This window comes from Girardinichthys multiradiatus, chromosome 2, assembly GCF_021462225.1.
Source record: "Girardinichthys multiradiatus isolate DD_20200921_A chromosome 2, DD_fGirMul_XY1, whole genome shotgun sequence".
In the NCBI taxonomy this organism is placed as follows: domain Eukaryota; kingdom Metazoa; phylum Chordata; class Actinopteri; order Cyprinodontiformes; family Goodeidae; genus Girardinichthys; species Girardinichthys multiradiatus.
Window position 1 is genome coordinate 47,307,841 of NC_061795.1, and position 18,527 is coordinate 47,326,367.

Here is an 18,527-nt window from a genome sequence, read left to right on the forward strand (position 1 = left end):
AGACTGGACTTTTGGTCTGTGGTTCAAAATCAACTTTGATTTGGAAATCAATGTTCCAAAGTCTGGAGGAAGAGTGGAGAGGCTCAAAATCCATGTTGGTTAAAGTTCAGTGTGAGGTTTCCACAGTCAGTGATGATTTGGGGCATCATGCTATCTGTTCATGATGGTCCACTGTGTTTTATCAAGTCCAATGTCAGTGCAGCCATCTACCAGGACAATTTAGAGCACTTCATGCTTCCTTCTGTTGACAAACTTTATGGAGATGTTTATTTTATTTACTTGCAGAACTTGATACCGGCCCACACTGCAAAAGTACAAGTACCTGCTTTAATCAACTGCGATTGATTGGCTGGCAACTGGTCTGATCTGAACCCCCACAGAGACTCTACAGAGTATTGTCAAGAGGAAGATGAGAGACATCAGAACCAGCAATAAAGAAAAGCTGTAGACTATCCATCCTTTCTTTCTTCCTTCCTTCCATTGTCTATGCCAGGTCACAGGGGTGCAGGTTCCTATCTTCAGTAGTCATTGAGCAAGAGGCGGGGTACAGCCTTGATCATTCTCTCGTCTATCACAGGCAATTTACAGAGACCAAGTGACCTAACAGTCATGTTTTGGGAATGTGGAAGGAAGCTTGAGTACCCAGAGAAAGCCCATGTATCCACAGGGAGAACATACACACTCCATGCAGAAAGTCGGCCAGGATTCCAACCCGTGACCTTCTTGTTGCAAGGCAACACTGCTACCAACTGTGCCAGTGTGCAACCCCTTGAGAACCAAAGGGGTCTAAATTCTTCTCAGTAAAACTGTAATCTCTGCAACAGAGGTAAAACTATTGATTTTTCTTTTTATTCAAGGAGCAGACTCGCTAAATGTTGTGATGACATGTCTCACCAATCATCAGGCTTTTCTTCAATTTAAAACCTTTAGATGTTTAACTTATGAACCACCAAAAATACCCTGAATCATGATTTTTATAATATCACTGTTGCTCCTTGACTTGGATCTGAAACATTAAGAAAACTGAATGTATTTGTGACATTGCAGAAATATCAGTGAACCTACCTAATGTTGTTTGGGTGTCTTTGATGAAGGCTGCTTATTCATGTATATGTATGAAAACAGGTAACAGCTGTTCATTAAGATGTTTGTGAAGACTGAATGTTAATATGTACTGTGATTATGAACGGTTCACCTGCGACGTGTATTGAAATTACGTCAGAGAGCTCCATGTTTACTTTGAATCACCCCGGCTGAATAAAGTACACACCTTATGAGTTTTTGTAAACATAGTTACTGGCCTTTGCAGTTTAGAGATGGAAGTGACGTTCTTGATGAGGCAACGCTGAAGCTACTAAACAAGCTGAAGAAAACAGTTTAGTTGGATCAAAGGTCATTGGTTCTGAGGGAAATATATGTTTCTTTAGTCTTTTATGTATATCAGGCCAATATAAAAATACATTTTTTTAATACAGAGACATGGGTTTAATGAAGAATAATTATAATACCTGCTTAATGGTTGCTATTTTCAAAGGGTGCTTTTAATGTGACAAATGAGCCTTGTCTGAACCCAAATTCTAATCTATTGTTTGTTTTGGCCACCTGTGGATCATTATCATGCTGAAATACCCGGTGATTATCTTTTTTTCAGGTTTCTGCCAAAAACCACCAAATTTCCATTTAAAATATTTTGGTTGTTCAAAAGCGTTCACAGAGAAACAGGTGGACAGCATCACAAACCCTCCACCATGCTTATCAGCATACAAGATGTGCTTTTCCACATTTCCATCCCTTGTTTAACACATGACCCACCTGGAGCGTTTGATGCTGAAAAGCTGTCTTAGTCTTATCTGACCAAAGCACAAGTCCCATTTAAAGTTATTGCAGACTTCACATCTTAACATTTGAGATGCTAGACGAGAAAAGGCTTTTTCCTGACATGCCTCCCAAACATCTGGTTGGCATTTAGATCTAATGGAGGCTTGGTGACCTTAAGATGCATTCCCTTTGCTGCAGTTTTCTGACAGTGATGTTTACCTCTCTTATCATGCTGTTCACTGCGTGTGGTGGCAAGATAAACGTGGGTCCTCATCCAGCCTAGTGGTCAGTGGATAAAAAGAAAGCTGCCTCTGTGTCGCGTCGTATTTGTACCCCGGGCAGACAGAAAGTCTGACTGGCTAATAATTAAAACAACAAATCATCAATACATTTATTTTAAATGGATTGTTAGGGTTACAACAGGTTTTGTATACATTTAAATTTTGCTTTACTGTGAGAAAATGCTAATGCAAAAAAATAGAAAATGACTTTCGGCCTTTTCACATCTCCTTTTAACAGGCGTCCCAAACACAACTGCTTCCAAACATAAATGTAACACAATAAAATGTGTGTTTTTTTTTGTTGTTGTTGTTGTTTGTTTCAAGTTTTTATCAAATAAATGTTCTTTAACCTGCTGCAATAACAGGTGTAACGTAACGTTTTAAACCTTTTACAGCGTTTTAACCAATAATTAACTGTGACTTCTCGCGACAGCGCTGATGGTTTCCTGTCCGTTGTTTTGGTTGTTGCGAACGCCCCTCAGAGGAGGCCTCTGATTGGTCAGAACCGCAGCCCCCTCCCCCTGCTTCGACCGTGAACCACCGAGGGTTTACTTCAACTGTACGCGGTTATCAGTGCGGTTAAAACGGGTTAAAAGGACTCAGACACTCGTTGTGCTTTAGTATAAACGGTTGTTGGCCTTTGTGGTCACACTCGGAACGCTTTTCTCCGTCTCTCGACACTCGTCGGGAGGATACAGAGCCAGAAGCAGCAGCCATCCGATACATTGTTTTGAACAGGCAGCTAACTTTACTGTGGAGTTTTAACAGCTAGCCGCGCTCGCCTCTTACATAACAGCTGTTAAAATTCACAGTGTAGCCGTTTTTAGTGAAGCGAGTATCGTTAGTTTGAGGAAAATGGTGAGTTTCTCTGCAGCGGTTAGACCCGTGGTCTCTCATTTTCAGCGACAGCTCGTCAGACACGCCAGGAGTCCCAGGATGACGCCTGTCCGGTGGTGCAACCTCACTGCGTGTTCCAGCAAATATGTCCTGTCTCAGAGTGAGTACAGATAATGTTAGCTGCAGATCATCTTATTTTATGTCTCGGCTGTTACAGCAGAACCTTTCATCGTGAGTCTAGGAAGGAGGAAATGGGTGCATGCTTCTTTAAAAAAACAAGGACAGGTGTTTACAGATCAATAACACTCCGCGCTTTGCCCAGTAATAACCAGCTCCCCTGATGGTGCTGACCAATTGAAGCCCTTTGCCCTACATTCCTGCCTGGTTGGGCTTTTGTAGTTCAATGAAAGACTTTAGTTTGTATAACCTCCATTTGTCTCTCTCTGCTATCCGACTTCGGTACCAGACTGAACCCTGTGCCTAAAGCTGCAGAAACCCTCTACGACTTTATTTACCTTTTTGGGAACTTTATCTTAATCCTCCTCATCACATGTTTTTTTTTTTTTTTTTACCATAAAGTTTACACACACACACACACACACACACAACCAAGCTGGTCTGACAAGTCCAGATACCTGTCTTTCAACGCACAGTTACACATTGTTTCTTTATCCCAACGTAGGCTGCAGATAAAACATGAAAAAACATGTAGAAATTGGAAAAAATGATAATCAAAGTTAATGTTTAATTAGTGTGATGTGATCAACCAAGGAGGGGATAATCTTTGGTTGTTCCTTAGGACGTGTTTATCAAAAAGTTCAGCCTTCATAGTGATCAGTTTTAGTTTTCCACTATGAGACATTTTAAATTTCTGAACAAATATCCCACAGAAAATACTAGAAACAAGACAGAAAGGATGGACAGCAGGAATCAGAGAGACTGAGGTGATCAGCTGGCTATATCACTGTCATTTGACAATTTTGTCTGATATCTCCTGCAATTATTGGCTGAGAGGTGGGGTACACCCCAGACAGGTTGTCCATCACACAGACCTGTAGGACAAACAACCATGAAAGCACACAGTCGCACCTGAGGACAATTTAGAAATGCCTACATGGCCTAACAGTCATGTTTTTGGACTGTAGGAAGAAGCCAGAGTACCCGGAGAGAACCCACAAATGCACAAGAAGAACATGCAAACTCAATGCAGATGAACCCCAGGCTGGGATTTAAAACCGGGACACTGTTCCCGCATGGCAACAATTAATTACTTATTTGTAATCAGTTGACTTTTTTTTTTTTCAAATACAAATATTTGACACAATAAGCTTTTCACTTCCAATACATTTTGATTAATGATTGAATCCACAAAGAGACATAAAGTTTCGATTTAGTGGAAACTAAAATGTTGTGACTTAAATCCAGATCCAGATCCAGATGCAGTTACAGTCATAGTGTCTTAAATTAGCATCCTCTTCAAAATCACCATCGACACACCACAAGTCCCACCAATGATTTTCTTCAATTTTCTTTCATTTGTCTTCATGACTTTGGAGATGATTTGGCTCCATACCATGTGCTCTACCTCAGTATGTCCTGTTACACGTCTACAGTAACTGAAGTAAATGCTGTAAAAAATAATAATTGCGAGAGCTGTGTGAATCAGATCTAGTGGATTTATATTGTATAAAAACTTGACTTTGGTCGACACTGAAAGCATGATTATTTGTCATGATTCCTTGTTGTTTGGAAATGCAAGTGTTTTTTTTTTGTTTTTTTTCAAGTTCCTTGTCTTGTTTTACAGTGTAGCCAATTTTTCCCCTAAAAAGTGTCTGTATAGTTTAGAGTGCTGCAATAAAGTATTTGCCCCTTCTTTCTGTTTGCCTTTTTGTCACCCCTAAATGTTTAAGATCATGAAACATATTTTGATATCAAAGATGACCTGAGTAAATTCAAAAGGCAGTTTTCAAATGATGATTTAATGCATTAAAAGCAAAAAGCTTCCCAGTCCAACCTGACCATGTGAGAATTTAATCATCTCTCTTATGTGTAATTTCCCACATTCTTCAGTTTCATCATCCTTACACATCTCTGCTTATTGCTAGACTTCCATCACTAAAACGGAACCTTACTGACAGCATGAAGTTGGCTAAAACACTTCAATAAGCAACTCATCTTAAAGAAATTGAAGAACACATGAGAAACAATGTCTCATATATTTATCAGTGTTATATGTAATTTCAGAGGCTTTAGGACTCCAGGGAACTACAGTGAGAACCATTATCCATAATTGAAGAAAACATGGAACAGTGGTGAACATTCCCAGGAGTGGCAACCATTCCAAAATTACTCCAAGAGGACATGATTCATCCAGGAGGAACTTGAGGGCAGGCATCCTGCAACCTTTTAGATGTGTCAACACACCTGAATCACATAATTAGGTCATTAGCAGGACTCAGTGGAACTCGAGTGCACGAGGAAGTGATTTAGTCCTTTGATTCAGGTGTGTTGGACTTGGGACACACCAAAAGGTTGCCATTTGCAGACAGAACTGGAGTTTGACACCCCTGCTAGTACAACGTCTGACTCACTGCAGGTCCCAGTTAGGGTCAGTGTTCACGATTTAACATTAAGAACGAGGGACTGGGCAAAAATGGGCTACAGAGAAGAGTTTCAAGGCCAAAGCCACTTCTGAACAAAAGGAACACAAAGGTCTGTCTTATATTTACCTAAAAACCTCTTGATGATCCCCGAGACCAGCCATCAGTTTGTCACACTTATGCTATGCAGCAGGACAGTAATAATAAAAAAAAAAAACAGTTTTCTTTTTTGTTGATTTCATTGTTTTTGTTGTCATTTGGAGCTTCTGCTGTGTCCTAGTCTGAGGTGCAGCAACATCATCACCTCCTTGGAGGTTTAGGGTTAGGGTTGCTCTCTGATGGCCACCCACTTAGCTGATTAAAAAATGTTGCCAGCTATTAAGAAATGACCAAAAAGGGGATTATCTAACAGCTCAGAGTTAAGCGGTGTCTGAGTAGAAAAGGCTTTGTAAGCAGTTATTGTGTGACCAGGCAACAGCAGCAGGAGGAGCCACTGCAGTCTGATGGAGATGAAGGTTAGCTCCCAGTTAGACCTGTTCAGCTCGTTCCTCAGTAGAAACCTTAAACATCGAGCTGAGTTGGTGAAGAAGAGAATGTCTTGTTCTGCATGTAGCTTTTGGTTCGGATTAAGGAGTTTTTCTTAATGAAGTAGAATATTTGTTAAAGTGTTTCTCCTGATTTTTGGACAGTTTTTTTTATGATCAAAAAAGCAGAATCGGGATGCTTTGCAAACCGAGATGAGTTTGGGGTAATTAAAAGTCAGAACCGCTGACAGACGTTGGTCCGAGCCAGCGGTTTGACCTACCAGAGGTCCTGGTCGGTTTCCCTGCTGTGGAGTGGAGCTGGGGGAATGCCAGGACATTCCGAGCGTCACTTTCTGTACAGCCGGCCCACTTCTCTCTCCTTTAGCATTTTTCTCTAAAGAAAAAAGTCAGGAGTAGAAGGAAGTACCGTTGCTCAGCGACAAATTTTCTCTCTTTATTTCGTTCTTGGAGGAGAAAGGACTGCGAGTCTTTATAGCACTGTCACAGTGTAGCTCATATATGTCAAGCATCTCTGGTTTATTTTAAAATGGACCATGTGAAAATGCAGGAGGCAGAAGAGAACAGGGAAAGTATGAATCAGCGTTATTTTCCCTTTGGGCCGATGGAAACAGCCGCAGCTTATTGTAATCTTAGTTCACTTTTTAATTTTAATTTTTTATCCCCTGCTGCTTCTTCTCGTTTTCCCTGTCCTCCTTTCCAGTGCATCCCATGTGGCAGGGACCCCTTGTGGTACCAGGAGGCGATCGTCAGTCTCCCATAGACATCGCTGTGAGAAAAACCGTCTTTGATTCGGAGCTGAAACCTCTTGTGCCCACCTACGATCCGCAGACCTGCCAGCAAATCTGGAATAATGGTTATTCCTTTCTGGTCGAGTATGACGACACCACAGACAAGAACTGTGAGTAATTTTTAAATGTTGAATGAACATGTGTTTTCTTCCAGTAACCTCTGGCAGAAATGAACCCAAATAAACATTTTTCTAAAAAGTAGAAACATTTTTAATTTAGTCTAACCAACCTGTCTGTGTAATTTCCCTTTAAATCCTGACTGTATTGCAGGGAGAAATCATGTTTTGATCTACATAAGAGGATTAACCCCCCCCCCCCCCCCCATTCCTCCCTTAAAGAGCCCCTGTATGTATGAAAATCCAGCCATCAATCCTACAGTCAGAACGCCACGTGCAGCTGGTGACCTTCATGTGACTCGTTTGTTCTGGTCCCCGTCTGACTTATAATTGGTACCTTTTTCAGCATAATCATAAGGCTTTTACCAACATACCATAACTCTAAATATATAAGGCCCGTTTCAGAAGAATTAAAAATGTTCAAAAGAGATGGAAATAACTGCTTTGTGTTCAGAGTCCAAAGAACCAAAACGGTTTCAGTTCAATGTTGAGAACAGGAATTTCTGACTGTTTTTGTTTTATCTTATTGTAAGCAAATGAGTTTTTGAGTTGCTTGTTCTGTTTAGTTTTCTGTGATGCCAAGCTTATGAACACAGTAAAAAGTGTTTCCTTTAAAAGGGGTTCTAGTCTCTCCCTGTATGCTTTCCTGGAAGGTTCTGGGTCAGTGTTTTGCCTGAACAACCTGGTTTTCAACAGCCTTTGTGGGAAATACGACACACTTGGAAACTGCACTTTACTTTTTCCACATTTTGTTATGTTACATGGATTAAATTAATTTTCCCCCCAAAACTTTACAAACGTCACCCCATAATGACAGCATGTTTAGAGTTTTGACATTTTTGTCATGTCTCATTGTGGAAACAAACAACAACAAAAATCATACAAACCTGCCTAAAGTTTCCCATTTCTCTGGTTTGATGAGACAACAATTAACCTCTTTAGCATGAATGCCAAGCATAATGTTAGGAGCAAGCAGGCACTGCCTGTCATATGGCCAATACCATCCCTACAGTAAAGCATGATGGTGGCAGCATCATACTGTGGGGATGTTGTTTTAGCAGCAGGAACTGAGAGACTAGGCCGGATAGAGGGGAAGTCCAAGGCAGCAATGTAAAGAGACTTCCTGGATGAAAACCTGCTCCACAACGTTCTTTACCTCAGACTGGGGCAGCGGTTCATCTTTCAGCAGCAGAATAACCGCAGGCATACTGCCAAGATATCAAAGCAGTGGATTCAGGACAACTCTGTGAATGTCCGTGTATGGACCAGCCAGAACCCAGACCTGATTCTGATGGAACATCTGTGCACCGACATTTCCCTTTCAATCTGATGGGGCTTGAGAGGTTCTGCAAAGAGAAACGGACCAATCTGCCCAATGATACAATGGCCAAGCTTATGGCTTCATATTGAGACTCATGGCTGTAACTGCTGCCAAAGGTGCATCAAGACAATAGTGAGCAAAAGCTTTGAATACTTATGTGCATGTGATGTCTTAGTTTTATAATACTTGCAAAAATCTCCAAACTGTTTTCACATCGTCAGTATGAGGTGTGTGAGTTTAATTTGCTAAATTCCAAAATAATAAGACACAGATTTTTAAAATTACTTTGTTCAAATTCAGAAGTTTGCTGAGACTAAGATTATTATGCCTTTACACTTTGGGAAACCCCAGATGATGACGTCATGCCTTTATGAGGTCCTGATTGGTTCATTTACAACACTGAGGTGCACAAATGTAGATGTATTTTAAGGCAACACCTGAAACACATTTCTTCCGTATGGCAAAATTCACAATCAGCCAAGATATCAGGAAATGAATTGTTTCCAGATGCCTGCAGGTGCCACATTCATCTAGTTTAACAATTATGGGCTGAATAAACAGAGGAAAATTTCATTACTCCAAAAGCAACATAATAGGTCAGATTCTATCCTGCAAATGAACAACTGAACAAATACCCAAACTTTTAGACATTGTCTAATGAACAACATTCCTACTAAAGTATGCTGGTGGAAGCATTATAATATGTAGATGGTGTACTTCAGAAAATAGATGGCAACATCTGAAGACCAAAAAGTTACAGCTGAGGCACAAACGGGTCTTCCTGCAGACAAGCATACTGCTTAATTATTACAAAGTGGCTTAAATACAACTAAGTCAATGTTTTCAAGTGGCCCTCACAAAACCCTGATCTCAGTAACATAGAAAATATGGGTTGAGCTGATGTCTATGAGCAAAGTAGCCTACAAACCTGACCCAGTTCTACCGGTTCTGTTATGAGGAATGGGCCAAAATCCCAAAAACAAATGTGAGACGCTTATGGACACAGGTCATGCAGTTTAAAAGGCAATTCTACCAAATATTAAACAAATATAGGGAAGCTTCCAAATGTCATTAAAATGTAAAAAACCAAATCTTTTAATATTCTGAAACTTTGCAAATAATTAATAATTTTGGTAATTCTAACTGAACTAAAATAAAAATAAAAACTTCAGTCTGATTTAATGTCAGTGAGAAAAAAATGTCTTTGTACACAGTGTATGTAAATATATGGTTTTAGCTGTAAATGTAATTTAACTGAACAACTGATAAGAGCTGCACCATATATCACACATTAATCTTCATCACAATATCACGGTACCCAGTGAGCATCTCAAAGAACTGCCTTTACTGCAGTAAATCTTAACCGGTATTAAGGTTCCAAGCATTCAGGCTCTGTCTGTAATGTTTTGTGATACTAGTTGTTTGATCCAGTATGAAGAGTTTTAAAAAGTAAAAAGATGAACAGGTGGGGAAGTTATTAAATAAACAACAATTAAGAAGTTTCTGTGACAAAACCTTTTCAATAAAACCTTCATCACAGGTCACCAATAATATCGCACATTACACGTTTTTCTAACGTCCTGCAGCCCTAGCACTGATGTTTCTCTATGTTTCTGGTGCAGCATTGAAGGGAGGTCCATTGCAAGACAAATTTCGGCTGTGTCAGTTCCATTTCCACTGGGGTGAGTCCAATGACTGGGGCTCAGAGCACACTGTGGACCGAAGGCTGTTTCCTGCAGAGGTACCGTGTCAGCATTGAAACATGCTCCATTAATACTGAGACATGAAGAGTAGGAAAGCTCTTTTTTTTTTTCCCAGCAGAATGTGGTGCCATGAAAACTTTGTTTAATAGGGTTTTAATATTATCTTACAAATACTGCTTGATATTGGTTTAATAAATGACCAAAGATCAGACATTACATTATAGCTTAATGATCCATTTAAAATGTTTTGTTTTTGCCATATTTAGAAAAGTGTTTGCAGGTGGGCAATCATTTGTACATAAGGAGTAGAAAGCAGGGCTAAACACACATTCTTGGGGCACTCCTGTCCTGAAGGACGAATCTAAAAATGAAATAAACACACAGACACGCTAACTGCCAGTCAGGATGGGGCTTAGACCAAAGCAGGTTTCTGCCATCCTAAAATAACGTCTGCCTCAAGAAGTTCAGTGTTTCATGCTAACACTGTAGATCATTATACTAACACTACTATAAAACTAAATGGTTCCTTATATGGTTATTTACAATGAAAAGTTGCTCCAGACCAACAATGTTTAAATGTATTAAGTGCATCCAGGTAGATTTGACGCAACATTTTTATAAAAAACTATAATATTATAATAACTGTCTCATGCAAACATGAGATCAATATTAAGCTTTAAAATGATTTCACCAAGAACTATGTAAACGTTGCAGAAATCTGCTGTGGTCCTGGCCCTTTTTTAACTGGCTGTCAGCTCGTCTGTGCACTCCAAACTTCCTGATATTTATTTAATATGGAGTTGTTAAGAACGGGATAAACTGTGCATCAGATACTTTCTGCTTATAACCTCTTAACAGAATTCTGTTTTCAAAATAATCCAAGTAATTCCAGTAACCCAGGCGCAGATGGATTAAAGTAATACGCCAGTTGTGTAAAAGGTGTGATTTCATGTTAAAACTTTAAACTTGACAGGATATATAAAAAGATTTAATCATTTTACATGTTTGCCACCACAGCATAGCAAAGTTTCCAATGTTATCTGTTGCAGCTCACTGAAAACATTCTCCTAAAATCATCACTAATGGAAACATGACTTTAACTCATTATTTCTGCAGCAAGGATGACATTTTAAAACATTAGTCCTTAAAAACAATGTATACTAAACCTAGACTATATTTGTCATTGTTTGCATATGTTGAATTTAACTCCTGGAAAAAATAGAAACAATGCTTTGGGTAATCATGGAGGTGATGTTCTGTTGCAAGCAGAAAAAAACCCTATCACAGACATGTGACAGAACCAGCTGAACATTGTTGCCTGTAAAACTTACTGCACAAATAATTCAGTTGTAATAACTAATGATGCTTCTTTTTAGCTCAGGCAAAGGAGACAATTTTCCAGAAATATCACAAAGTCCTCTGTTGCATCTTCTTTGGGTTTAATGAAAGCCTGATCTCACTAAATCTAAAGTAATCTCTGATTAGTTCAAGACTCCTCAAATGAAACATTTTGTTCTTTAATCAGGTTCCAGCAATGGTTTTATTTTAAGAGTTAAAAAAAGGTACAACTGTCCAAACAAAGCATTGATTTATTTTTCTCTCCTGCTTTTTCCTTCTTCGGTTATTGAAAACGATTTAATGTGCATTAAAATAAACATTAGTTTTTTTTTCTCTGCTGTGAGTCTGGTTTCAGTAGAACTGCCCGGCTCCACGTCCCTGGGCTCTAACGTTTGTTAATAAAGAACATTCATTCTCATGTTGTTCCATAACGTTCTTACATAACAAGATGTTCCAGTGACTGTGTGCACGTTGTCCCCTGAACCCTGGTTTTTGTTGCTGGGAATACATCTACCTCACAGTTCCCATCAGTATAATGTGTTTGTGTGAAAGTGTTCAGGGCATCAGGTTGCAGCCATTGCTGATTAAAATAGGTTTTTTTCACACATTTTCATTCCAACTCATTGTCCTCTTGTGTGTTTTCAGCTCCATTTGGTCCACTGGAACTCTGACAGGTACACTCTGTTCGAGGAAGCAGTGATGGAGGAGAACGGACTCGCTGTTATCGGAGTTTTTCTGAAGGTACTCTCTCATTCCTCTCACACACACTCACTACCTTTAATCTGGAATCTGCTGCTTGTTGTTACATTGTCTGTCTGAGGTGCTGCTGCTCTCAGCTGATTATGAAGAGATGATCTGTGACTTTAATCCAGATTACTGTCCTATCCTGGTGTAGGTGGGAAAGAGACACGAGGGGCTACAGAAGCTGGTCGACGCTCTGCCTGCTATCAGACACAAGGTCAGTCACACATGCGTGGAAAATGTTTCCTGTCGACTAGTGGTGTCCAAACATTTTGGACCGTGGGACAAAATTGCCAAGTTGAAAAGTAATCGGGGAGGGCATTATTTTATTTTTTCTTTCCATTAAAAGCAAAAAAATAATTTAATTATGAATTATTTTCCTTTTACCTGTTCAACAATACATTAAACGTGAAATATTTTAATGAAACAAAGAAGAAAAGAACACTGCTCTGGGTCTCAGAAGTGTGCCTTAGTAAAAGAAAGGTGTAGAGTTTCCTTAGTTTTTAGGTGGAATATTTCCTATTTTGTTGGTGTAGAAAATGTTTTAGTCCATTTCTAACAAGAAAAACAAGAACTTTCCTCCTGGTGTATCTAGCTAGGTTTATTGACTGGGTGTGCCCAGGTCTGCTTATGAATAAAAAGTCATTAGATGTTTGTGGCCCTACTTACTAGGATCTTAAAATGGAAGCAAACAGACATGGCTAATTAAAGAAAAACACTCTTGTGTTGTACCTAACATTTTCCATTTAGGAAGATATATGTCATTAAAATTCTTATTATAAAAAATAAAAGGAGTGTCCCTCTGCATCAGCTCCATTTGCTGGAGGGCCAAATTTGTACCATTCTTCAACTGTTGTCAGGGGCCACAAAAAATTATTCCTAGGGGAGCCAATGACCCCTGGGCAACACTTTGGACATCCCAGATGTAGCTTAATCACCACACTTTTTTAAAGTGGCTCCCTCTACTGGTTTTACACTACAATTACACTAAATACCCCAGGCTTGGTCAGAGGAAGTTGAGATGAGGTAGGGGTAAACGATATGCTACGTTTTGCTGCAGACTGGAAGACCTGCTTGCAGGCCCTCATGTGTCCACAGCCCAGTGAATGATATCTGGAGAGGCAGTTAGAAGAGCTCTGATGTGGCTTAGGGACCAGCCTCTGGTTGGAAAGCTGTAGCCTTTCATGAGTTGGGTCTCTACAGGGTTTACTTGGCATTATGTTTTTTACCACCCGCTTCATATCTTCTGGGACTAAACATGAGCCAGGTGGAGGCTTGGTAGAGAAGCCGCTTTAAGGTCACCCTGACTTGATAAACTTTTTTTTTTCTGCATTATTTAAACATTTGGCATTGCTCCTAAAAACGCAGATGATGATTGCTGCACTTCTTTCTGTCTTTGACTGTCTGCAGGACAGCATAGTGGAGTTCAACCGGTTCGATCCAGGTTGTCTTTTACCCGCCAACATCAATGACTACTGGACATACCATGGCTCTCTGACCACGCCCCCTCTGACTGAATCTGTCTCCTGGATCATCATGAAACAGCACATAGAAGTCAGCCATGACCAGGTTCCTATTTTTATTCATTTGCATTTGACTCAAATATGAAGATTGTTTTAGGCTAAAAAGACTGAAGTCTGACTTCTGTCTCTTTACCAATAAAGGAAACATATATTGTGCGCTGGGTCTTTTATAAGGACATTATTCTCCAAGGATGCTCTTCTCTCCTTTTGTTGATATCCACCTTAGATGTTGTAACTGCAGGAATTCTGACCCGTTTCCTTCATTAAGTGTCTCCTCTGTTGAAAGAAAATAAAGGAAGTGTTGAACATTTAAAGCACATTTTACACCATTAGATGCTTTGGGGTTACTTCACTCAGGAATCCTCCTAAACAAAAGAAAATGCTAAGTATTTCAACTGCACTCCAGGTTGTTCAGTCATTATCTTAAGATCTTTCTCTACTGCCCCCATGTGGCCTAATATAACCGGTGCAGGAGCTATGGTCCTGTTTAGGCCTGAAATTAAATCCGTCCTGAGTGGTCAGATCTCAGTTACCCACTTTACCTGCAAATAAACATGCAGCCACCTCACACAGCGTTCTGTCAGCTGAGCAATGAGCAGGAAATCAACAGGTCTGTTGATGTTTCTGTAACATCTTAGAAGAATGTTGGTATTCAGAGATGCACCTGAGTCACATTTTTCTGCAGTTGTTTGGGCTACAACAACTCTTCGCGAACTTCAGGGAATTGACAGAGCTCTGTGTTAGCACATTGATGTGTAATTTTAACCCACAAAAGCACCACAACAGTAAAAATCACCTGACTGCTCCCTGCACCATCTGCTGCTCTGCACACCTTTATTGCACACAGAGTGCTGTATAACTGGAGATCATGTAGCACATATGCTTTAGAGCTTTATGCTGTTGTTATGTGATTAACAGAGAAACAATCTTGTTAACCAATTGGAAACAATCACATCCATCCACCTCCTCTGATCCACAAACTAATATAATTCTTGACACAACACCACTTTTTTCTTTGACTGAGGCACATACTGCTTGATGTGAGGTTTAGGTTTAAAAGATTCAAGATTTTATCAGCATCTCACTCTTTCACACCTTTCTTCCAGCTGGCAGTCTTCCGGAGCCTTTTGTTCACCTCAGCTGAGGAAGTCCAGAAGAGCATGGTGAACAACTTCCGGGTGCAGCAGCCGCTAAGAAGTCGCACCGTCCGCTCCTCCTTCACTCCCTTCCTGCAGGAGGCGCCGTAGGCTAGAGGTGGCAAGCAGTGATACGGATGCGGTTTCCTCTGGGGAGCTTTATGTTGTTTTTAATTTCAGTACAATCATTTTCTGTTTTATTCTAATGAACAGTTTTAAACAGAGGATGGAGGAAGACCTGTATGGTTAGAGATTTATTTCCACTCAGATTTTAGTTTGATTCTTCAGACTGATTCTCAATAAGGAAAAAAAGAGTTACTGAGGGGGATTTTATTCACTAAAATCATTTTAACAATTTTATTATCCTAAATTGTATTTATTCTACATTTTGTTAGGTTTGTTTTAGAGTTCCAGCCTGCAGCTCAGTGCATGGAGTCTCATTGACCTGCAGGTTCCATAGAAACTCAACATGGCAAATATACTGCAGCTGCTTCCTGTTTACAACAAAATGCCCTCGAGATTTTTACGAAAAACCCACAAAAATATCCCAAATCATCTGGCATTTTCAAAGTCAATCCCGAAATGCTGATTTTTTTTTCACTGAATGTTTTCTTCTTCTGTTACAAAGAGATCACTCTGAATATGTCTGACATTCAGAACCAAGTTTGACTCATTTTTTACTTTTAAACAGAGTTTTATTTACTCTTGTCAGCATTTGTTATTAAGACGCACAAACATGCAACGTTACAACACATGCGTGCATTTTAAGAAATCACTGTGTGACAATGAAATGGGAGCAAAGCATGAAATTCTACAAACTGTAGTGCCTTAAATGTTCTAATTTCTCTTTTGTTTCCTGAGATGTTCAGAGCAAGTGTCTAAATCTTTTAGGTATGTATGTAATCCTCACTTGATTTGTCTTTTCTTATACTTTACAGAATTAAAAGCAACATTAAAGCCGGTGTTTGAGCGCAGTAGAGAAATTAAGTCAATCTTGACAGGAAGTCCAGGTCATCTGCCTTCAACAGGCTGATGTTGTCATCTGTCTGCTTTAATTCGACTGATCCAATCAAGTAAATAAAACTAATCAGATTTTAGTTTCTAGGACTGAGAAAGTGTATTCTCTTAAACTGCTGTGATGGTGTTTTTTGTTTTGTTTTAACATGGCCTTTATGGCTCACCCCCAGGGTGCCATGGCCTCGGCGTGACACGAAAACTGAAGGAAAATATCGCTGTACACTGGCTAGCGACGCTGAAGTTGGTGTCTGATTCACAGCTTCCAAATCATATTTCTTTTTTTTTCTTAAGGAAGCCTAGATTAGATTTAATCACGTCTAATTCAAAATCCAAAATACTTAGACTGGTGAAACAGTTGAGGTGACACTGATGCACTGGAACCACAGTTTGTATATGTACCTGCAGTGCCTTTCATATAAGATTTACCACGGCAAAATCAAACTCGCATTGCTCAAACAGTGTCTACTTGAAGTTACGGCCTTCATCATCCGTATGTATTGTTTTTGCAAATTGCAGACATTTAAGCTACTGCAGCTGTCCTGCTTGTATTACACCCAGTGTACAACTGTGTCCTGCAGATTTTGTTTAGAGGAGGATTTTGCAATACTTGCCAGCTTAAGCAATATTTTATCTAAAGCAGTTCTTCCGTTCAGCCTTCTTCCTGCTTTGGGTCACACCCGTCAGTTGTTGTTTCCGTGCACCTCTGTTAGAAAGATAAACTTTAAGTTAGAGCAGCAGAAATGGGACATAACGTCACAAGTCCTCTTGCATTGGCAGCCTGAGAAGTTTAATCTGAATTATGGTCAAGTTGAGCACAGGCGAGAGGCTACCATCCATGTAATCCCTCTTTAACAATGAGGCTATCCAAACTCCCACCGATGACCCTATGGGTCGGTGCAGCTTCAGGGTGACGGTGCATGCTGAACAGACGTGAAATGCACCAAGTGATGGTGACTTGTTATGAATGCTTCAGAATAGCTGGATAAACACCACTGGGGCCACAGCAGGATGGAAAGATTGGTGTTTGGTTTGGTGATGTCTTATCTTCTATCTTTAATGCATTAAGCTAACGGAGTAAAGGGACCCAGAGCTGCTTTTATCCTGGAGCTGTGCACCATCACCTCCCGTTTCGTCATTGAAGTTAATTTCTTTCCCTTTTTTCATTGCCATGCTGTTACTATAATATACTTAAATGCTGATGCTCAATCATGTATGACCTTTTGTGTCTCACTTGCAGTCTGTAAAGATCTGTTTACTTGTTTCCTGATATTTGCATAACTGTAACCTGTGAAGACGTTTGAAATACTTCATCGCCTGATTTGTCTCATTGTTGGCCTTTCTGATCTGAAGTATAACTGAACATGTGCATCATCTGCAGCCCTATTGCATGTTTGAGCAGCTGTAAGTTGTTTTCACTGTAACTGTAAGCAGTTCATATTTTCGCTGTTTATTTGTCCAGTGTTCAGCCTACATTCCCACCCCCTGGTGTCCCGCTGGGTGCCTCCCCTCCTGCCAGCATGCCTTCCTCCACCTGCATGGCTTCTTTAAGATTCCCATCCAGCTGTGGAACCAGTACAATTCTTGCTTTTCTAGATGAGGGGAAAACTGTAAACCACTCATAATTGTCTAGATGTACATTAGATTTTAAACAGACAGTAATGTCCAATGTTTAACAATAAAGTAATATATCTGTAAAGCTCTTTCTGTAAGTCTTTTTTGTGTTTTTATTTTTATTGTTTTACCCGTTTTGCCATTAAACTTTCTTCCATTCTGTTTTTGCCATTAAGCTGATTTCCATCACCATACTTCTGCTCACAAGGAAGTTACTAAAATAAAAGCATGTAACCTTGTACTGTAGCTGACATAAAACAAATAGAGCTGACTTTGCTCTTTGGCCTTTACACTACCTCAAAGTTATTTGCTGTTATGCACATAGAACACAAATCATTTTTTCCAAGATATTTAACCAAACCAATAATAACCTGGTAAACATGTTCTAACTAACATGCAACATTTCAATACACTGAAATTGTACATTTACTTTTCACAATCTAATAGCAGAACTAACTCATTAACTTGACGTTCTACTACAGACATTTTGTTCGAAATCTTTCAGCAAAAGCTATTTTGACCTTTCTGACAAGTCCATCTGTCCTTTACCGTGTCCAAGACTGGTCCAAGTTTCCAGTGGGGTCGTGGTCGCATGTCATTGTCCATTATTTAGTCTTCTACTTGGATGTTCCTTTTCAGATGAATCTGGATCTCCTACTGGAAGTTCAAAATTTTCCTTTCCCACAAGAATTGAGGGTCTGTGAACCAGTTTAATTAAAGCAATTCATCCACTGATGTGCCCCTGGATGCCATGTCTGCTGGATTTTTATTGGTGGGCACATAACCGGTGTTGCAGATTTTCTGCACTCTATTAGCAACAAATGTGTGGAAATGTCTCGCTTCGTTGTCTATGTATCCTGGAGTGACCTTAGTCTGTCCAGAACTCCTCACTGTTGCCATAGAGCAGTTCCTCTCTCAGCATGTTGCTCTCAGCAATTGATAATGCAGCTGCAGTAAGTTCTAACCCAGGTGATGACCTTTGTGGCAGAGATGCGTGCTTTGCCCATGATGAGAGTACAGTTAACGTCTTTGTTCTTGTTGATGAGTCTGAGATAAGAAATATGGTCCTGCAGTGCATGCATCAGAAAAATTACGTATTTCTCTTTTTACCACCTCTCCAAAGTCTGCAGGAACACAAAATCTGCTTATTCG

The 18,527-nt window shown here is 39.8% G+C and overlaps 1 protein-coding gene across 5 annotated transcripts; it reads left to right on the forward strand.

The window, feature by feature from the left end:
* Nucleotides 1–2,605: 2,605 nt before the first annotated feature.
* Nucleotides 2,606–17,460, forward strand: ca5a (carbonic anhydrase Va). 5 transcript variants are annotated; one of them, XR_007042461.1, is made up of 8 exons: nt 2,606–3,096; nt 6,782–6,979; nt 9,929–10,047; nt 11,993–12,088; nt 12,243–12,305; nt 13,499–13,657; nt 14,718–15,820; nt 17,224–17,460. XR_007042461.1 is itself a non-coding variant. In XM_047392484.1 (8 exons), the coding sequence occupies exons 1-7, from the start codon at nt 2,955–2,957 to the stop codon at nt 14,856–14,858; spliced, it is 918 nt and encodes a 305-aa protein (XP_047248440.1). In that variant the 5' UTR covers nt 2,606–2,954; the 3' UTR covers nt 14,859–14,865; nt 15,686–17,460. The 5 variants fall into 5 exon arrangements, 4 of the variants coding, with proteins under 4 accessions (XP_047248440.1, XP_047248433.1, XP_047248457.1 ...); XM_047392484.1 differs by having other exon boundaries at nt 14,718–14,865; nt 15,686–17,460; XM_047392501.1 differs by adding an exon at nt 5,181–5,439 and having other exon boundaries at nt 2,962–3,096; nt 14,718–17,460.
* Nucleotides 17,461–18,527: the final 1,067 nt, after the last annotated feature.

Excerpts from the sequence above, each read along its gene's own strand:
- ca5a (XM_047392477.1), top strand. The coding sequence starts at position 2,955 with ATGGTGAGTTTCTCTGCAGCGGTTAGACCCGTGGTCTCTCATTTTCAG. Across the intron at positions 3,097-6,781 it reads CAAATATGTCCTGTCTCAGA|TGCATCCCATGTGGCAGGGA; the intron begins GTGAGTACAGAT and ends CCTCCTTTCCAG. Across the intron at positions 6,980-9,928 it reads CGACACCACAGACAAGAACT|CATTGAAGGGAGGTCCATTG; the intron begins GTGAGTAATTTT and ends TTTCTGGTGCAG.